The 12,146-nt window shown below is 43.2% G+C and overlaps 1 protein-coding gene across 1 annotated transcript in view; it reads right to left on the bottom strand.

The window, feature by feature from the left end:
- Positions 1-7,752: 7,752 nt before the first annotated feature.
- Positions 7,753-12,146, bottom strand: part of LOC113635500 (serine/threonine-protein phosphatase PP1-beta catalytic subunit) — a 20,776-nt gene continuing 16,382 nt past the window's right edge. The window contains exons 2-8 of the mRNA XM_027134993.2: positions 11,851-11,982; positions 11,350-11,580; positions 11,036-11,140; positions 10,563-10,634; positions 9,627-9,778; positions 8,858-8,992; positions 7,753-8,417 (exon numbers count right to left, since the gene is read on the bottom strand). Of these exons, the coding sequence (XP_026990794.1) occupies positions 8,313-8,417; positions 8,858-8,992; positions 9,627-9,778; positions 10,563-10,634; positions 11,036-11,140; positions 11,350-11,580; positions 11,851-11,982 (932 nt within the window). The 3' untranslated portion in view covers positions 7,753-8,312. The remainder of the gene's footprint in view (positions 8,418-8,857; positions 8,993-9,626; positions 9,779-10,562; positions 10,635-11,035; positions 11,141-11,349; positions 11,581-11,850; positions 11,983-12,146) is intronic.

Below are 12,146 nucleotides of genomic sequence, written 5' to 3'. Positions count from 1 at the left end.
GTTGGAAGCCATTAGGCTAATTAATTAAGTCCTCTTTGTACTCACCAAATGAGAGTGACACCAAATGACTTCACATGCTTGTGTATCGTCTGATTGTATATTTAAATACACGTTCATTATTTTTATGGGCCCTTATACTGTATACTGTATGTAAGTAGCACATTCTTATATTTCTTCATTCATTGTATCCTATTACATTTATGAACGTTCTATCTTTTAATACCAGACACCGTACACCTTGAATGTCTTGAAAGCTAGTCTTAAAACTTATTTTTATTCTTAAAAATAAGCTTTTTATCAAAGTTCTGTTGTTATTCATGTTTAGATAGTGTTTTTTTTTTTGTATTGTAAAGTACTTTGGGGGGCACGGTGGCTTAGTGGTTAGCACGTTCGCCTCACACCTCCATCCAGGGTTCGAATTCCCGCCTCCGCCTTGTGTGTGTGGAGTTTGCATGTTCTCCCCGTGCCTCGGGGGTTTCCTCCGGGTACTCCGGTTTCCTCCCCCGGTCCAAAGACATGCATGGTAGGTTGATTGGCATCTCTGGAAAATTGTCCGTAGTGTGTGAGTGTGTGTGTGAATGAGAGTGTGTGTGTGTGCCCTGCGATGGGTTGGCACTCTGTCCAGGGTGTATCCTGCCTCGATGCCCTGATGACGCCTGAGATAGGCACAGGCTCCCCGTGACCCGAGAAGTTCGGATAAGCGGTAGAAAATGAGTGAGAGTGAGTGAGTACTTTGAATCAGCTTCTGTTTTGTCAAATGGGTTCTATAAAGAAAGTAGCACTTGACTTAACTTGAGTTATTGCTGTTAATGGTAGACTTCCTGAAATATTTGTGATACAAATATGGATCCATTTTATTTGATTAGAAAACAACCATGTAATTTTAGTAGAAAACTCAACATCTTGGTTGTATGGAATTTTTTGTTGTTTTGATGAAGTCATAGTATACGCCAGAGGGCCAATTAAGATGGATAAACTCAGAAACCTCATCGTTTTGGAATGATGGAAAGGTGAGCTGTGGCACATACCAAACTGCTCTAACACTTTTGGCTTCTCATCAGGAATGTGACAGGATGGCAATCTGTGAGATTTACTTGTGATGTCGTGAAACGAGGCATGCGACAAGACACAGAGCTGCATTCTCTGTGTTGCGAGTTTCTGTTTGCATAGCCTCTCCTTTGCTAACTGATAAACGCTGGCGCACTGAGCTAATGAATAATAATGACAGGGTTTCGGCATTTCAGCCGAAATGACCTCATTAGGTCATTCTTATTAAAGGACAAAGGCAAGTGTGTGTGTATGGAATGTGTACATGCACTCCCATGATTACATGATTATTCTTATGATATAGAGAGGACCGGCACCTCCTGGACTTAAAAGTGTGTGTGTGTGTGTGTGTGTGTGTGTGTGTGTGTGTGTGTGTGTGTGTGTGTGTGTGTGTGTGTGTCTGTCTGTCTGTCTTTCTCTCTCAAATGTGTTTCAAATTAAATTCATTTTGGTTTCATGTGGAACTGTTTTTTTGTGGCATGAATATTTTTGCAAGCCATCACATACGCAGTATATGTGTGTGTCCCCGGATGTGTCTGCATTGTAACACAGGTTTACATCCAGCTGTTAATATAAATACTGATAGTTTTACTGGAAAGAGAGAGAGAAAAATTTTAGCCTGACATGGAGGGAAAATTAAAATCAGTTTTTGAATGATTAATATTTCCATCCATCCATCCATCCATTTTCTACCGCTTATCCGGGACCGGGTCACGGGAGCAGCAGACTAAGCAGGGATGCCCAGACTTCCCTCTCCCCAGACACTTCCTCCAGCTCTTCCGGGGGAATACAGAGGCGTTCCCAAGCCAGCCGAGAGACATAGTCCCTCCAGTGTGTCCTAGGTCTTCCCCGGGGCCTCCTCCCGGTTGGACATGCCCGGAACACCTCCCCAGGAAGGCGTCCAGGAGGCATCCGGAACAGATGCCCGAGCCACCTCAGCTGACTCCTCTCTTGATTAATCTTTCAAACTTCTTAAGTGCACTTGACAAACTGGTGACAGTCGTGTGCAGTTTAAGATGGTCAGTAAAAGAGACAGAGGGACAGTCGTGCAGACAGACATTCAGACAGACAGAATTCATGAATCTATTTTAAGTTTTTTACAAATGTATTGCAGGACATTATCTTCAAAGGAGGCCGTGGTTCTGATGAAATCCGATCAAACTCGCCGGCTTATATAATTTGTGGATCTGTGGAGCTGTGTTTGTTTTAGTCAAATAGTGTCTTAAATAATTACAAATGTACCACACTTACAGTGCAATAAATGGTACTGTATCATTTTATAGGGATGACTTTAAGAATTTCCATTTTTATTCATATTCTCAATAAAAATCTGCTGAAAGTGAACCAGCACAAAGGGCTGGACAGGTTTGAGTTTGGAAACATGGAAGGGATGGTGGATCCATAAAAACCTAAGGAGCCTGAGACGAACTACCGGGGGGCAAGCTTCCTTCAAGGGGAGGTTGAGCCGTTCCCTCTGTCTGTTTGACTAGGAGTGCAACCCAGAGGAGACGCTGATGGAGACGCCTAAGAGCTGGCAAAATTCCTTCCAGAAGTTGGAAGACACCAGCAGGGGCTTAGTGTGGAGGCGAGCCTGGTGGAAGACGTGGTCATCTAAGACACGTAGCTGGAGATGAATAGGCCGATAGAGGTTAGGTCTCAACCCCCAGTTGACACGCTAATTCTTCATCAAGGAACTCGGTGTCAGAATCAGTAGCTAGGAAAACAGCAAGTTCATGGTCCCGGGCCTTGCAAAGTGGCACGGGGGAGGCTGAGCACCAGAGGCCCACCATTGGCTCCGGCGGAATATTCACAGCATACTCAGCCACCAAGGGGCTCAGGTGTCATCCATTTTAGGTAAAGTGGTGTCAAAAACCTTGCTGAGTTCTGCGGAGAAGCAGAAACGAGAAGCAGATGGGTGACTGACACTCCCATTCAGTTGTAGCCCAGATCTTGGCCTTCCCAGACAGCACATACGGTACAAGGAGGCCTGGGCTGAGGTGAGCGGATCGGTTTGTTTGTGGCTGAGGCAATATCTCTGAGTTGGCACTCATAGGCAGTGGAGGGTTTAGACAGAGATTCAAGGAGAGACTGTAAGTCCTGAGGTCCTGTGGATTCATTGTTGACCAGATGATGCTGTCAGGAGTCGGTGTGGAGATGATAGTGAGGAACCCAAACACAAAACATAAATCAGATTAAAGGGAGTTCATAACAGCGGCCGAGAGTGTGAGCGGCTCAAAGATGTCACTTGCCTGTCTTCAAAATTTAAGAGCCCTGCTCGCGAGAAGGCTAAAAAAAACGGGAAAAAAAATCATAAATCCAACTTGGCTAAAAATCACAGGAGCACGTTAGCAAAAAAATTGTGCATGCTAGGGAACACAGCACAGCAATAGTCTGCATAAACAGGAAAACAAAGGTGAAAGAGGTCAAAAGGCAAATCCAACCTGGCAGAAAGTCCTCTCTCAGAACACAGTAGCAATCCAAAAGATAATAATTAGAGCAATTAGATCATCTGGCAAAAAAACATATGCAAATGAAATGCATAAATAGCGCCGAACACATGAAAAGTCTGCCGACCCGGAAGTGATGTCACTGAAATGAAGCCCTTTATCCAGAGCGACGTACAGAATTGTCTAATGATGAAGGCATCGATGCTGGTTCACTAAGTCACAGACTAAGAATAGCATCAGACTAAAAACTCTTTTAAAGCGGTAATATAGTAAGACAGCACACAAATGATGCAATTTATAATCGTTTTATTTTTCAGTATCTGTGCTAATGTGGTAGATGTGAGGTCAACCCGCCCGCCCACTTTCCATAGACATCTCATCAGACATTTGAACTTGGCGGCGCTGTCCTGCCTTAGGAAACCTCATTTGCACAAATACTTACCGTATTTTCCGCACCATAAGGCGCACCGGATTATAAGGTGCAGTCTCAATTACGGGGTCTATTTCTGTACTTAACCCATACATAAGGCGCACCGTATTATAAGGCGCATGCTAAAACATACGGTCCACAAAACAGTGAGTTTAGTTGACCTATTTAACAATACACACACTATTTTTTAATCAATCTTCTCCCATAAATCCATCAAAGTCCTCACCTACCGGAGGCGTGGCGAAGGTAAGCGTACGTACTGTACGTATTACGTAATGTCCTCTGATTGGTTTATCGCTGCCAGCGTACGTAGTGTACGTATTACGTCCCTGTGTCAGCGGGAAATGGTCCGACAGTCAATCAAGCGGAGCGCAACAACATTTTTACAGATTTTTAGAACTCGGTGCACAAATAAGGCGCATGGCCGATTTTTGAGAAACTTTAAGGCTCTTGGGTTCGCCTTATAGTGCGGAAAATACGGTAAATCTAAATACCAAATAAGTTCTCGAAAGAAAATAAACAATAGTAATAACGAACCTGAGCATGTGTGTATGTCTGAGGTCAAAGACACAAAGTGTGTGTGTGTGTGTGTGTTGGGCAAAGATACTCAGGCCTACCTGTCATTAGCAGACTGCATAAGAAGCAGCAGGTCGGGTCTCAACTGCCCCCCCTCACCTTAATGCTTCCCTAAAGCTAGCCTGCTTTGCTGATCTCTGATCTCTGACCTCCTGTCAAGGAAAACAAGTGGCTGAGCTCAGTCAGCTGTCCAGCGCACCATGTTCTTTATTGGATGATTCTACAGCAGGTGTAGAAATCTATCAAGACGCGATCCACGCACCAGTCCGAACTCGTCAGCTCATTAACCGTACACGCAACACCGCTTATTAAATGTGGCATTCTGTGCAGGGTTCAAGCGCTCCCTCATTTGCAAGGTGTCTCCCTTATTTGTCATTTAGAAGATTAAAGGATAAAGTGTTCTTCGTCTTGTCGTTCCGTAGACTGCTTACTACAACAGTATTTTTCTTTCTGTGAGAACTCCAAATTCGAATTGCTTAAGGAAACTTAATTATCCAAAACCGTCGGGGTTTCCATCTTGTTGGTAAACTCATTTCAAACATGACAGGAAGTATGGAACAAAATGTCTGCAAAGAATTGTAGGAGAAGTGTGGAATAAATCCATCATGCAAATGTTGAATGATTAACGATTTATTGTCTGGTCGGTTGGGGAATACGCTTTCGAGCTTGTACTGGATGTAGAACCAAGGAGAACTCTTACAACAAGCGAAGTAGACTTGACAAAAATGGATTTGAAATGTGATGGAACCTTCTTCATCTTCATGTCCTTCTGTGTGTCCTCCTCTATTGAGAACCAGTATGAGAGGGTGTTTCCTCGTTAGGAAGTTCTTGAGGGACCTTTTTTATGGTACAATAGGTGGGAGAGCTCAAGGTTTTGGGGCTAAATACTTATGTCTATTGAGTCTAGTGACGTTACATACAGCTAAGTTTGGTGACCCATACTGTACTTTGGATGGGTTCTCTGCATTTAACCCATCCAAAGTGCACACACACAGCAGTGAACACACACACACACACACACACACACACACACACACACACCATGAACACACACATGGAGCTGTGGCGCCCGGTGAGCAGTTGGGTGGTTCGGTGCCTTGCTCAAGGGCACCTCAGTTGTGGTATTGCAAGCCCGAGACTCGAACCCACAACCTTAGGGTTAGGAGTCAAACTCTCTAACCATTAGGCCACGACTTCCCCATGATCGTTCTTATTTCCCTGTACACCATTGGAATTATGAGACTGACCCTTCTGTTATGTTGATGCTTTGAACCCTTTAGGGTTAAGTAGAATTTGGACATTGAAATGGACATATAGGACATATGAATTGTTACTCGCCTATTGTGTATACATAATGCCACAAAGTGGTTTCAGTTACATTTGATCTTTCTGAAGTATTATTTTGGCACACTGTTTACAGAAGAAGTATAAACGCAGCCCCTGATCATCCAACATCCTTCTGCCCTGTCTCAGGCTTGAGGAATACATCATGTTTATGTTCCTGCTCTCTGCATTGACCCTCTGAATAAAAGGCCTCGGCTCCTAATCGGTGCCTCCAGGCCGTAGCTCCGGCCTGGCAGGCAGAGAAAAAGTGCTCTGCAAGCACAAAAGTCCTCCTCTTTTAAAACCATAAAAGCTAAATACTGTGTAATTTCATGTTTCACGTATTTCAGAAAGCACGCTTTAAGTAAGTGTAGACGTGAGGACAGACGTAGCGTGTCGTAGCGCGGCATTCAATACCACCGAACTGTGCGTTTTGCTGTGCTGTTTTTCAGAACGTACAAGCACGAGCACGCTCCGAGCACAATCCGAGCCAAGCTCCTGCGGCTGTGAATTTGAAAATCGTTTTTCGGGAATAATGCAGTGGAAGCTTTGAAGCTGATCCTGAAAGGTGAGGTCAGCCATTTTCAAATCAACACATTTGCATCATCGTTTGATGAGCTTTCCAGCAGCTGTCAATAAAATATTTATACACAGGAGAAACACCAGTGTCTCTGGAGAAAAGAAAAAAAAAGAGTCATCGAGCATCCAGTCAGACGAAGAAGCCTTTCTAGTTACAAGTGACGTGACATACGGCTAAGTTCGGTGACCCATAATCAGAATTTGTTCTCTGCATTTAACCCATCCAAAGTGCACACACACAGCAGTGACCACACACACACACCGTGAACACACACCCGGAGCAGTGGGCAGCCATTTATGCTGCAGAACCCGGGGAGCAGTTGAGGGGGTTCGGTACCTTGCTCAAGGGCACCTCAGTCGTGGTATTGCCGGCCCGAGACTCGAACCTACAACCTTAGGGTTAGAAGTCAAACTCTCTAACCATTAGGCCACGACTTCCCCCACTTGATGATTCTTGAACATGTAACAAGGAAAGCCACGCCTTATTTACACGATGAATAAATTTACAACTATATATTGACTAAGTATTTAAAATATTTAATTTATTTAAATATTTAAGTTCTTAAAACTGTTGCTGTGCATCATATCAGCAAACGGTGGATGATAACGTGCACGTACTAGTGCGCATGATTACGAGAAGTATCATGTGTACGTCTGACTAAAGAGATAACGGTCGTACGTTAGCGAAACCTTCGCATGAATTCATTAATATGAACTGACGAATATATTTTATTGCTTAATATTGATATAAACTTTCAAACAAAACTGTAGTTTTCTGAAAGTTCCGTCATAACATTTAATAAACCTTTCTACAACGTTGTAAGATTATTTTGTACAAACTTATTTTAAACCGTTACTACAGATATTTTTATAATCGCAGCGTCCGTGCGATCTCTATACAAGCTTTTGAAGAATATACGTTTAAAATGTTAAGAAATATTTCCAACTTTAGTTGTTACCTGCAAGTGTTGTGGATGCAAGCAGATTTTCCTCCTGTTTACATTCATGTAAACAACATACATTTTTATCTCATCTTCAGCTCTTTTTATATAATTGAGGGTTAGGGGCCTTGCTCAGGGGCCCAGAAGTGGCAGTTTGCTGGAGCTGGGTTTCATACACACAACCTTGCAATTTGTAGTCCAACACCTTACCTCACCTTACACCGACAACTGAGCTACAAACTCCTAAATAGCTGGAACACAGCGACATCTATTGGCATTTTCTTGTAACTGCAACCCAATATATATATATATATATATATATATATATATATATATATATATATATATATATATATATATATATATATATATATATATATATATATATAAAAAGACAGACACAAGCATGTTCAGTTTATTCTGGTTTATTTACTGAAAACCCAGACAAAGTTATTGGTTTATTTACGTGTTCCTGTTTCTCTCGGGAAACAGATCGGGAAGAATGAAACTAAAAAACAGAAAGAACTAGTCAATGTACATCATCCTGTCCAAGGTAAACAAAGCAGAAAGCAAAGCAAACAAAGAAAAAGTGGAACACTCTGATATGCAGACAGATTAATGTTTGTGTATTGTGTGTACATATGTGTGTGTGTGTGTGTTTTCTTTTTCCTCCAAATGACTTAAGTGAAAAACGTGGTTACACAAAGACTGAGACTGAAAGATGGAGAAAAGAACAGATTACAGGAGTACAGAAGAAAGACAAGGGGAAGGTTTAATAAATGTTTAAAATCAGAAAGGGTCGCTTCTCGCTGTGTATATGACTACATTGTTTTTCCGGCATGATAGAAACCACAGAGGGAGTTTTGACCCTCGATCTTGCCTTGTACTTCATCAACCGATTTGTTCACACCTCTCTCTCTCTCTCTCTCTCTCTCTCTCTCTACTTTTCGGTGCCGCTCGTTCGAGCGTTCACCGTTTTTTGGGTGGGGCGGCTGTTCGGGGCGGAGTCACGGGACGCCCCGAGTTCATCCCTCCGTACTGGTACTTAGCTTTCTTCTCCGAAGGCTTCAGGATCTGGAGAGGACAAATAGAACACGATAGACAGCGGTTTATTTATGAACATTCACACAGTCGTATACTTCCTACGAATCCCCGGAAGCTTAAAGAGCCTTAACCGGTTTAGACTGAGACCCAGTCCAGACTTACGTCTTGGATATGTGAGCTTTCAAATATATCTACATCTAAAAAAACAAAAAAAAAAAGTCTACATGACTACACAAGATACACAAGATTCAGGACTACATCAGTTTCTCTGATTTGGAGCGGAGTTTACGGTCCGTATTGCGTTGTGATACCTGCGATATGCCAGAAAAGTGTAACGTAAAATTGTTTCTAAGAATAAATCATTATACTAATCAACCCAAGTGTTTCCAAAACATGAACTCAAAAAGAACTGGGTGTGTGTGTGTGTGTGTGTGTGTGTGTGTGTGTGTGTGTGTGTGTGTGTGTTATACCTGGAAGGAACACATGAGCGTTTCGTCCACGCTCATCATGCCGCCGGCGTTGTCGAACTCGCCGCAGTAGTTTGGAGCGGAGAACAGAGTGACCAGCTGTCTCTTGGCAAAGAACTCATACCCATCCTCTACCACCTGCAGTCATTCACACACACACACGTTCACACACACGCACACACACACACACACACACACATTCGCTTGTTACTGAACACCTTTCGAACACGCCTTAAATCAGCAAGTCAAATTTTACGGCTAATACAAAATATTGGCAAAATATACAGTCCAGTGATTAGTAAACAGGTTTAATCTGGACATGAACCCTTTTTACCGGTACAAAAAAAAATCTAAATCAACTTCACATTTTCAAGCAGATTATTTTATCGCCGGAAGTCGGATAGAAAACGAGTCAGGACTCTGCTGGCTTTCAGTGTGAGACGTGTGTGTTTTTCCCCTCTGTTGATAACTTTACACAGAATTTTTGTGGTTGAAGATAAAACCTTCAGACTTAAGGTGCTGGAGAAAAAGCACTCGGGGCGTCTCGGGATCTCGAGAATCCATAAGAGGTACTGATTCTAAATCTTAACAGGATTCCCAGCATGATATTTTCTAGTATTATCTATTCCAGAAATTTAATTGACATACTTTTTTTTTATATCTGCTTCGTCACCATATCTATTATTAAAAGAGATACAGAACTGAAATTGAACAGAAAATCTCTTTCTGAAGGTTTCAGTGTTAAGGGAGAAAGTGTGTGAGGAGAAGTCACCTGGTGCGCTCTGCAGATCAGGTCCAGATCATGGCGGTTGAGGAACTTGCTGACAACGTCGGCTCCAAAGGTGAAGGACACGCCGCGGTCGTTCTCTCCCCAGCCCTGGACGTCTTTATCCGGGTCGGACCACAGCAGGTCGCACAGCAGCCCTGCAGATCAGATCAGAGAAAAAAACGTACCACAGGGCTGAAGGTCTTTATATCACAGGGCTGTTATGAACTCAGCGAAGCTCTAAACTCTAACAAACCACAAGCCTCTCTTAAACGCGCGGTGCACAATGTTTGAAAAACGCTTCAGAAAACTGAGTCGGGCCGACTAACAAAACAAACGTCTAGCCAAGGAGCAGAAAGGGGCGTGTCTTGTCGATATGCGACGGAGAGAGTGCTTAGTGTGAATGTGTGACATTAGCAGAAAGCGATTGAAACACTGACATGGCGGATACCTGCCTTTACCTCTGCCTCGGGTTCTAGGTGTTGAACGTCGTCTTCCGCGTGAAACGGAGCTAAACCTTTCACAGTACAACACACAGTACTACAAAAACACATTACTATATTACTATATTACTATATTATTACTCATTGAGTTCATTTACTGATAATAATATCCCCTCGGCCAGCTGCCCCAGCAGGTTCTGCCGTAATAGTTGCCTGGGTTACGTATGTACGTGTGGGGCGGAGCTATCAAAACAGGGGTGACACCCATATGGGTTAGGGGCGTGTTTGTTTTGGTGATTTCAAATGTCAACATTGGCTTTCAAACATCATGTACCGCACCTTTAATGTTAATGTTTCTGTGAATGGTACTAACATTAACTGGGCCTGTTTTTGTGGTGATTCAGAAACAATAAAAAAGTCGATTCAGTGGCTTGGTGTTAAATTCTGGCTACGTTTTAATGAGTTCTCCTTAAGTGCTCCTTCCAGACAGAGTGTGTACCTGTGTCGGGGACGTCTGTGGGCCTCATGATCCGTCTGATCTGTTCCATGGACTGCAGGTCAGGAGACAATCCTGTAATAGAGAACGTGGGGAATCAGTCACCTCTGTTAGTCGGTTAAAAGGATCGACACCGATTACGAGTTCCTCGTCAGTCCTGAGATGTTTATATATATATATATATATATATATATATTATATATATATATTATATAATATGTAAAGCGTGGTGAATTTATGCATGTTAAAGATAACAATATTCCTGAGTCTGATAAACACACTGAGCAATTTGCACATTCGGAGCCATCAGAAATCCTTTTTTTCTGTAACTATTTATAATAATAATAATAATAATAATAATAATAATAATAATGTTCCAGGACCAGAACCAGAACCTTTATCTTCCACCAGGGTTTTCAGATATGAGTTTGGTGATTGTTGAAAAGCATCGCTGTCAGTTTCCACTTAAAACTCACCTCCGTGGCAGCAGAATATTTTCTCGTCGACGATGGCGGCGATGGGCAGACAGTTGAAACAGTCGGTGAACGTCTTCCATAGTTTGATGTTGAACCGGCGCTTGCCTGCAGAAGTAAAGAAGAAAATTAGAATCGCGTAAAGACACAAATCCAGTTTAGTTCGTTTTTTGTCCACCAGGTGGCACTATTGTGTTACTTTGACTCAAATATATACTTTATCTCAGAACTGATGCTGAAAAATAAAATAAAATTAAGGTCATAATCGTGCTTGTGTGTGTATGTGTGTGTGTGTGTGCGTGCGTGCGTGTGTGTACACTCGTCGTAGAAGCCGTAGATGCGATTGATGGAGGCGCACTCGTGGTTTCCTCGCAGCAGGAAGAAGTTTTCCGGATATTTGATCTTGTAGGCCAGCAGAAGGCAGATGGTCTCCAGAGACTGCTTTCCTCGGTCCACGTAATCGCCCAGGAAGAGGTAGTTCGCCTCCGGGGGGAATCCGCCGTACTCGAACAACCTCAGCAGATCTGTGTACTGACCGTGGATGTCACCTGTACACACAAGACGGCAAGACGGAGCTGATTAAAAAAACGACGGGGTGGACGAGAACGAGACAAATCGAGGCGGCGTGACGAAGTGAGCTGAATGTGTATAAAGGTGTCGGACGATCGACTCGGTAGAGTCTGTGTGCTTCGACATCTCAGAGAACAAACGGATCCGAAAATTTTATTTCAGTCTCACATCATCCTGCTGCCCAGCCCTGATGCTGCAACCCTACGGGTGATGATATGTAGTTAAACCCTGCCGTGTGGGACACCGACCGCAGATTTTGAGCGGCGCCTCCAGCTCCAACAGAATGGGCTGACTCAGGAAGATCTCCCGGGATTTAATACACAGCCCTCGCACCTCCGCCTCCGTCATCTGCACAATCTTTCCTGGGCGACATCCTCGCACTGAGAAAGAGAGAGAGAGAGAGAAAGAGAGAGAGAGAGAGAGAGAGAGAGAGAGAGAGAGAGAGAGAGAGACAGAGAGAGAGAGGGAGATAGAGAGAAAGGGAGAGAGAGAGAGAGAGAAAGGGACAGAGAGAGAGAGAAAGGGAGAAAAAAAAAAGATCAAA

The sequence above is a fragment of the Tachysurus fulvidraco genome, chromosome 7 (assembly GCF_022655615.1).
Source record: "Tachysurus fulvidraco isolate hzauxx_2018 chromosome 7, HZAU_PFXX_2.0, whole genome shotgun sequence".
NCBI classification, from domain to species: domain Eukaryota; kingdom Metazoa; phylum Chordata; class Actinopteri; order Siluriformes; family Bagridae; genus Tachysurus; species Tachysurus fulvidraco.
This window is presented reverse-complemented; position numbering and strand designations above follow the sequence as displayed.